Source organism: Cannabis sativa, chromosome 2 (genome assembly GCF_029168945.1).
Source record: "Cannabis sativa cultivar Pink pepper isolate KNU-18-1 chromosome 2, ASM2916894v1, whole genome shotgun sequence".
Lineage (NCBI taxonomy): Eukaryota > Viridiplantae > Streptophyta > Magnoliopsida > Rosales > Cannabaceae > Cannabis > Cannabis sativa.
The window spans coordinates 38,872,446-38,881,690 of NC_083602.1; the positions used below are offsets into that span (position 1 = coordinate 38,872,446).

The window sequence follows — 9,245 nt, forward strand, 5'->3', positions numbered from 1 at the left end:
TGAAATAATCATCAATATATATACATATAAAAAAAATGTATAAGACACTGACATGGCGCTCTAAACTCACTCAAAATGATTCTATTTATTTTCTGGTTAAATATCTCATTTGAATTAATAAAATAACACTTTAAAATCACTTAAAATAGTTTTATCTAATTTTTTATTTTTATTTTTTAAAATATTAATTGATTAATTAACTAAAAAATATTTATATACAATTTAAAAAAAAATTAACTAACTAAAATAACAATCGGTAGTAACAAAAAAAAAATATTATTATTATTATTATTATCAATCAAAAAAATATTTATTAAAAAGAGGAAATAAATTCTTCAAACTAATAAAGAAAAAAAAAATAAATAGCAATTAAAAAAAATATTTTTTTATTATTATTAAAAATAATATACATGTGTACTATAAAAAAAAATCTTATTTGAAAGTATTAGAAAAATATTGTATCAAAAAATAAAATCTAAATAAGACTCACTCATGTAGCTTATTTATAATGGTAGAATGAGATACAATGACAACAATAATGAGTCAAATTCAAATGAGCCATTAGACTATTTTTGCTATTTAGTGTACAAGTGATAGTATATGAAAATGTTCTGTTCACAAATTTCTCATACAAACTGGTGGCTTTTACATGAATACATTGCAATACACTCGACTAAGTTCTAACATATACTAAAGTGTTCCATGATGAAAACGTGACAGTCGTCAAATTACTAATTAGATCCTCTTTCTCTGTTTTTTATTTCTTATCCTCGCAGATGAAACTTGAAACTGAGAAGTAAGACTCATGAGAAGAAAGAAGAAAGAAGAAAGAGGTAAGGGATTAGTTATGTATCTCGAGGGCCATCGAAAGACTGTGCTTTCCTGAGATTCCAATGGAGGCCTTCATGTATGCTGCGGAAGAAGTCAGTAGTTGAGTCAATTAGACATGCTGTGGGAACAGGCCATGGGGCCATACTAATCACAAGTGCATCCCCTGGTCCCAACTCTTTCCTGCCCTTGCCATCGAACGATGCCCACGCATGGCTTCTGCTGTTGAATGGCACTTGCACACGTATTGTTACATGCTCCGGCATTATCAGTGGTCGAAATGATAGTGAATGAGGACAAATTGGCGTAAACAGTATTCCAGGAACCTATACAAATAAAACATAGAAGCTCAATATGGGCAATATCATTCATTTCATCAAACTCTCACAAAAATGACATCTTCAAGTACCTGGGGATGAACCATTGATCCTCCAGCAGCCAGTGAATATGCAGTGCTACCAGATGTTGTGGAAAGAATCAAGCCATCACCTTGGACAGATGTGAGAAAGGAATTATCACAGTAGCACTCTAGATAAGTGAGGTAGGATGATATTCCGCGGTCAATTGTAACCTCGTTCAGAACAAGTATTGGTTCTTCAGTTTCATACTCAGTTTTAGCAGCATCTCTGATAACATGGCATATCAAACGGTGTCGCAATGTTATGTTAATGGGTCCCTTTAAAATTGCATCAAGGGTTTCTTTGTAGCTTTCACTGTCTGAAGAATGTGTTAAAGATAACTTTTTTGAGCACAGACATACAGAAAAAAGTAATAAGCATGTGGTTGGGAAGAGACATAACAGAGGGCTACCATTGCTTGTAAGCTTAAGTATAAATAATTAATATTACGAACATTTATAAATTACTATTACTTGGCATGGTGGTAAAACACACAGAGTCAAAGGATACAGAAACGAGTCATGAAGCCCAGAGACCCTAAAGAAAATGGGACAACTGGAGGAACTGGTCCTTTGAACATGGATGCCGCCTGTAAATAAATTGTGAAAGGTTATTACAACCAAAATTAGATGCTAAGAGAATATATCATTACAGTAAAAGAAATGATATTAAATGAGCAAATTCTCGATTTCAAGGGTTCAAAACTGCATTTTCAAAATTAAGTTTATGCAATTAAGACAGCAATCAGTAGGTTACTCTAAGATCTGAAGAAAACTCCTTTAAAACACAGCAATATAAGGCAGATAATGATAATATCATTTGATACACCAGCTTTGCTGGATTCTGACTTCTCAACTATTCTTTATATTCTTTTTACTATATGAATATTTCGAAATGTAAGGAATCACATACCCAGAGGACAGTTCCATCTCCACCTAGAGTTACAACGAGATCAACTTTTTTGTGAAGGAGGGTGATTTCGCTGTCTGTCAAAAAGAAAAAAGCAAAAAATTTAAACATTAAATTCAAAAATCAAGAAGTTGAAGCATTAAAATAAGTGATAATGAAAAATATTTTGCTCCTCACCATCTTTCCAACTATGGACATAGTTGAAGTCAGTTGACTCTGTTAGAAGTTCAGTTTGCACACGTGGTTCCACATAAATGTTCATCCTTCTATGCTTTAACCATCTGCTTACAATGAAACAATGATGAATGAGGAGGATTAAACGGACTATACGAGAAAAGAATAATAAAATGGCCTTATAAATGACTACGGGTGCAAAAGAGCTCTTGGTATATAGGACATCTTTCATTTCAGCTACTAGAAAATGAGCTTTTGTAAGGAGAAAACTAAGGATATCTCAGTTTCTAACCACACCTGACCATTTCTGAACACATAAGTTTCACAGAAGTTGAATTTGGTTTTGTCAATATAAGAACAGTCTGTGGGTCAGATTCCCACTTCAAAGAAATCTGAAATGAAAATAAGTGCTCAATTAGACAATAGACTGAAGACACTGCAAACTAAAGTTTCAGCCTAGGATGATAGAATTATGCAACTCTGACTACATATATTGTTAAACAGAAAAGCTAAGAAAGATAACTGATGGAAGCTTGAACTATGTAATTCATAATAACATTCAATTCATAGATAGCGGAGTAATACTTGTTTACTGCTGCGCTCTGCGGTTGTTATATTTCCTTTCTCAAACGAGACAATGTCATGCTGGTGTTGGTCACTCTGTTCACCTTTGCAACACCATGAGAGTTTAAATGATGCCTGTTTCATAAAAAAAATGTGGTTTTAATGGTGTACTCTGGAGAGAATAGTGATGTTGGGTCTTGTATATTGTTGTATTAATTTTTAACTGACTTTAAGTATACCTGAAGATCTTTGTGAACACTGAAAATCAGAATATGTTCAACCATTGAAAACCAAAAATATAGTAGTAGTAGTAGTAGTAGTAGTAGTAATAGTAGTAGTATAGTAAATAAAGTAGTGTAGTAGTAGTCTACATGATAAAAGTTAGTTAGGTAATACAAAAGGCCAAAAACAGTTTGTTTTTATAAGATTCCATTAAAATTCCATTCTAAATATAAAAGGTTCCAAAACAGTTGGGACTTTTTGTGTTTTTTAGGATTCGACATTAGTTCATGTCTAAAAGAGCACAAGGATATCACCTTTCTTGTATATTTATCGTTAACCATCTTGAAATCAGAATTAGTTGCTCCATCTCGAAGAACCTCATGAGAGCATATTCCATTATTTCCACAGCACTGTTCAATTCGATCAGTAGATTGGCAAGCAATGGTCTCTGTCTTCTTACCATCACTATGCGGCTCTCTGAGTGACAAGCCTGTATCATAATCCAGAAAATTCTATGAGATAGGATTTAGGTAGAATCTTGACAATTTATCTTCTTAAAAAGAATTATAATGGAGCAATTATCTTCTATATGGAGACCAAAATTCGAACAAGAATATATCAATACACACAGAAAAATGTCAAGTGATCATCAAAGAATGTGGTTCAGCAAACAACCTTTACACTCCAAATTCAAATTACGTTTACTCTCTAACTCGAATTTACGCTTCCATTCAGCAGCCTCAGCTTGAGCAGCAGCTTTTCCTTCAGCAGATCGTCTCAAGGCCTTTGCAACAGCTACATAGGGATTTTCAATACAACATTTGCATCTTATACTTAGTCTATGTCCAAAATTCAGTTCAAATTAATCAAAAGTTACAAACAAAAATCTTCTTACTTCTCAAAGCTTCAGAGAATTCTCTAAGGTGATCATCAGATCCCATAACTGGATTCTGCTGAATAAGTTCCTGTACTGCCTTTTCTGAGTTCAGAAGCGAAATTGAATTGAAAAAACCACTCTCAGGTTGTGAGGATGAAACACTTGCATCATCCTGAACAAAGTTTCAACAACATTCCCTTATAAGCTAATATAGTTATATCGTCAAACACAATAAATGCATTCCAGAATACCCAGACAATAATGCAAATTTGGTACTCAAATTAAATTATCATATTACCTAAACACAACAAGTTACTCTCACAAATTATAGTCTCACAAAGCTAAAGCAGCCATTAGAGAATAGAACTCACACCCTTAATTTTAAGAAATCAAAACTGAACACTGAAGATACAAGTACAAAAATTTCAGCAACATAAACATATACATGTATATATAGAGAGAGAGAGAGAGAGGAGGTGAAATTACATTGGAATTGAGTTTGCTGGGAGCCATGGCTGGAACTGAAATTGGATCCTTTGATTTCTTCTGAAAAGTCTTTCAGAAGTATATGATATGACTAGTGCATACCATTTCCGGTAAAAAGATTTGCTTACTTATAGGAAGAGAGAATAGGGAGAGAAAGTAAATAAATAATGGTTGGAACTTGGAACTTGGGACTCAATTTCAGAAGAGAAGATATGGGGGCGTGGACCCCACACCCCAAAGCAAACGCGTGGCGAGTCAAGGCAAGTGTTGGTATAGGGCTAGAATATGTATCATCTCTCTCTTGGAGTCTCAGTCAACTAACCAAACCAACCACCCAAACAAACAACTATTTCCCTTTTAAGTTATCTGCTGCTTCATCGACCACCTGGTCCTTCACTTCAGTTACGTCTTAGTTGACTTTTACAACACGTGTCAATATGACACAGGTCGGAGTTGTTGCGGATTCAATTTTCTGTTTTTTAATTAATCCGTAATCTTGGAGGACCTGTCAAATCTCACTCTCTTTGACAAATGCATTTCTTTTATCCTTTCAATTTCATGATTTTACTGTCAAAATTATTATTATTTAATTTTTTTAGAAGATTTATCGTTGTTTTCTTTTAAATGTTCTTTTTCCTATTCTAGGGCATGTATAAAGAATTTTGACAAAAAAATGGAAATAATAATTTTTATATAAATTTTATTAGAAAAAAATGAAAACTAGCTCTGTTAATTGCTGTAACTCTTTGAACAATAAAACAATTGCAGTACATCACTCAAATTTGTAAAGAGTGATCCTATTTTGCTTTTGGTTTATGGTTGGTATTTACGATCAAATTAAACAATTATTTTGATTTGATTTTTTATAATTTCAAAATGTGAATTTGAATAATCCAAACGGATTTTTTAAAATTTATATAACTCTTTTCTAAAAAATGTGGTTATTTAATAAAAATTATAATTAAACCATTCTTTTAATTTTTTATTAAAATTGTCTATTTAACAAAAATAGTTAGTTAAATAGTTTTTTTTTTTTAATTTTTTCTTAAAATAAATGGTTAAAATTCAATTAATTTTTTTTAATTAAATTTCTAAATATCTAAATATAATTTATTTATTACAATATAATTTAAATAATTATTTAAAAGTATCAAAAAAATTTAATAATTATTTTTTATATAAATTTTAATTTAAATTTAAATTAGACGTTAATTCAATGAATTAATTATATTTTATAATAAATTTATTAGTTATATATTTAAAATTCTAAATTTATTTATTTATTTATTTTATAGTTTAATAAAATTAATTACATATAGTTTCTTATAAATAAATTTAAAATTAAATTAAATTTTATATATTTAAAAATATAATTAATTGTATTAAATTTAATTTTTATTATTATTATTTAAAAATTAATAATTAATTAATAATAATTCTAATATAACGTTAATCAAGCATGCCTAGTATATATACTAGTTAGAAGTTACGTGCCGAGGCACGTAAATAGTAGTTTTATTTAAAGTTTAATTTTTTTTTTTATTTAAATTGTATCTAAAGGTATGATATTAAAGTAATATTTGTGCTATTATATTTGGTTAGTAAAATATAATTAAGTATATATTAGTCATAACAAAATAATACTTACTTATAAAAAAATTTCAAGAATAATTCAAATTCATATGTAAACGAAAAAACAGAAAAATCTATCTAGGTGGAACAGTTCAGTATTCAAAAATTATTCTACAAATCTAAAACGATGTTTTAATAAATATACTAAATGTATATGTGAAGACCTAATGTGTTGAAACAGTAGAGCTAGTTGTTGAGGAAACCAAAAGGTGAGAAAATATTACCCTCCATCTAAATGCTCCTTAAATACCCGATCAAATGCACGACATAGCTCTAGGATAGTATATAACTGTGCCTAATCAACATAAGCAATACAATTTCACACAATTAAGATAATTATCTAAAACCCCATGATTCATCACATGGATCTCCACCCTCGGTTCTCCATCCCCTCAGCTCTGATGGAAGGTTGAGATTCCAGTAAAGATCTTGAAGAGCTGTGACTTCGGAGGGATTGGTAAATGCCAAAGTTATAAGAAAAGATCAAAAGATTTCATTTTAGAACCATATTTAGTTTGTGAAAAGAAGACCTTACTTCTTCTTGTCAATATTTGGAATATCACTTCTCTCTGCTTTCTCCACAATCACCTTTAAATTATACAAGCAAGTTTTAACCAAGTTAGTTATGAAGCCAAAAGCAATGTTATAGTACATAAACATAGAGATGCGAGTAAAGTTAAAGGAAACTATAAGAGCCTAAGCAATGTTACAAAACAAAACAACTGAGACACTTCAAGTCCAAGATGTAGTAAACTTAAAGAAAAGTAGCATTGCTAAATATGATTAAGCTTAAGCAGTTCTAAACAAAATCCAACAGAAAACTCTTGTATTGAAAGCAATAATTAATGGGCATATAAATTTTATGCAATTAGCCACAAAACTATCATTAAGTAGAGAAGTATACATAATTCTCTACTTTCTACACAAGCAAGCATAAAATGGGAGAACCCAAAATTTGAGCAAAATGGTAATCAAATGCGTGAAGCAACAATACATTTTGATTTAAATCTGGTAAAATGGCCATGAACTTATGCAACCTCATCATAATACCAATTTTAATCTAAGAAATAGAACAACAAAGAGTGGTAGAATTTCATAGTACATTTAATCAATGGGGAAAAAAAACAGAGACTAAAATTCCATCAAAGTAACAAGATGGTCAATCAATCATGTTGCTTAAAAGTATAATCTCACCGGAATCCTATCAGGGTATTTCTCTCTAATTCTAGCAGCCTCTGCACTGTCTCTTATCTGAAGAAGAAAACAAAAAAAAAAACACAAATTTAAATTACACAAGAACATCAAGAAAACCACATACACTAAATACTATAACACAATTTCATACCAAGATCACGCTCTTGCTTGAAGTAACTCTTTGCCATTCCACCTGAAATCACTAACCCAATTTCATTAATTACCAATCCACAAAAACCTAACTACTTTACTTTTCCCAATTTCATACACACCCAACTCCAAATTTCATCAACTATCAGAGAAAGAGTCAAATAGAGCACAATCGAAGACAAACAGAGTGAAATGAAAGTCCTCAAACAGTGCGATCATAGAAAAACGATAACTTTTTCTCAGAACAATCAATTTTGGGTAAAAGCAATGAATCTACTCGATCAAATCATAAACTAAAAACAAATCCGAAAATTAATAAAACCAAACCTTACGAAAGCGTTTTAGTGTTCGATCAGTGAGTCCAAGTCTGAGTCTTGACGAGAGCTCTCACGGTTTTCTTGATGAATATAACAATGGCGGCTTTTTCTTCTCTGATTTTATTATATTCTCATTTCAAAAAAAAATAATATATTCTTGGTTCTCAGAGAGAGAAGCAACAATAAAAATATGTGGATGAACAAAACAAATAAATTTACTCTTACATAAAAAAGATGGAAAGTAGAAAAAACAATTACAAAAATAATTGATGTTAAACTGTATCATATTACATGAAAACGTAGAGCAATAATAATTGTATTGGCATTTCTTCTAATGAAATTCTCATTTTTCAGAAGAATAATGAATGAAAAATGAAGCCACCCCCAAAGCAACACAGCCCTAAAACAAGACCTTAGTTCTAAATTTCACATATTCCAAGGCAAAATAGAAGAGTGGACTCAAAGCTTCATTGCATTCCTAACATGGAAACTTGAAATTCTAACATGGAGAATCAATTAAAGAAAAAAATTATAATGAAAGAAAGAAAGAGATAAGAACTGTAGACACTAATTTTATTTGAAATTAATCCGTAAAAGAAATTCCGCACGTACCTTAGCAATTCACTTGGTGCTGCGTTGCCTCATCATGTGACTCCATCCAGCCATTAACACAATCCCCAAGATCATCCCCATAAAAATCCCCGAAATCAAACCCATTTTCTCAGATTCCAAACGCAACCTTCCCCCAAACCAAAACAATAACAATAAAGATAAAAATTCAACACAAAAATAATAATAAAAAAAATTGCAATCAAACAAACGATGAAATCGAGAAAAGGAAAAAAATAGGGAAGTTACCAGTGAGAGAGAGTAAATTAGGGATCAGAGGAGAGAATACAATGAATCAATCAATAACTAATTGTTAGTGAATATGTGACATTAAAATTTAACAGAGTTGAGGTTGAAGAATGACGACGATTGGAAGCCATTGTATCTGTAGCAGCGTCTCTTCATAACAGAGTTGGTTTGTTTAATGTTTTGCTGCTGCGATTAGGGTTTTTAGAATTGGAAAGTGGGTGAGAGAGGGCTGAGTGATGAGAGATTCGTTTACGGATTAATTGAAATGAGTAATTAAATAATTATCAAACCTATTAACATCGTTAAATTTAACAGAATATTCTTTTATTTTTAAAGTATATTCTGTTAAACCAAGAAATGCCGTTAGATAGGCACTTTTAATATATAAAGATATATATATAGATATAATTTAAAAATTATATATATATTATTTATGAAGTTATCCCATCCCATATGATAGGAGTAAAATTGAATATTCTATTATCTCTTTTACTTTTTTAAAAAATATTATTTGAACAAGATCATTTTTGGATTGGGGTTTTAGAATTTTAAGATCTATTTTATAAGTGGAATTAATTGAAGACAAAGGGGTCCATGTGATTATACCGATAATCAAGAAAATAAATAAAAAAAGAC

The 9,245-nt window shown here is 30.6% G+C and overlaps 1 protein-coding gene and 1 long non-coding RNA gene across 5 annotated transcripts; both read right to left on the bottom strand.

Annotated features, from left to right (window-relative positions):
* Nucleotides 1–532: 532 nt before the first annotated feature.
* On the bottom strand, nt 533–4,711 carry LOC115719648 (NAD(H) kinase 1). The gene is made up of 11 exons (XM_030648766.2): nt 4,459–4,711; nt 3,991–4,144; nt 3,771–3,890; nt 3,410–3,585; nt 2,895–3,008; nt 2,607–2,701; nt 2,313–2,416; nt 2,139–2,212; nt 1,737–1,815; nt 1,238–1,545; nt 533–1,154 (listed from the first exon to the last, which is right to left on the bottom strand). Exons 1-11 carry the CDS (start codon nt 4,483–4,485, stop codon nt 846–848), a joined length of 1,560 nt encoding a protein of 519 aa, XP_030504626.2. The 5' UTR covers nt 4,486–4,711; the 3' UTR covers nt 533–845.
* Nucleotides 4,712–6,169: 1,458 nt separating this feature from the next.
* Nucleotides 6,170–8,982, bottom strand: LOC133034948 (uncharacterized). Of its 4 annotated transcripts, XR_009686251.1 has the most exons (7): nt 8,610–8,971; nt 8,364–8,490; nt 7,762–7,865; nt 7,436–7,477; nt 7,285–7,341; nt 6,626–6,678; nt 6,170–6,533 (listed from the first exon to the last, which is right to left on the bottom strand). It is a non-coding gene; the product is annotated as an uncharacterized LOC133034948 (long non-coding RNA). The 4 variants fall into 4 exon arrangements; XR_009686252.1 differs by having other exon boundaries at nt 6,170–6,678; nt 7,436–7,486; nt 8,610–8,982; XR_009686250.1 differs by having other exon boundaries at nt 6,170–6,678.
* Nucleotides 8,983–9,245: the final 263 nt, after the last annotated feature.

Excerpts from the sequence above, each read along its gene's own strand:
- LOC115719648 (XM_030648766.2), bottom strand. The coding sequence starts at position 4,485 with ATGGCTCCCAGCAAACTCAATTCCAAT. Across the intron at positions 3,009-3,409 it reads ACGATAAATATACAAGAAAG|GCATCATTTAAACTCTCATG; the intron begins GTGATATCCTTG and ends TTTATGAAACAG. Across the intron at positions 1,155-1,237 it reads GATCAATGGTTCATCCCCAG|GTTCCTGGAATACTGTTTAC; the intron begins GTACTTGAAGAT and ends TTATTTGTATAG.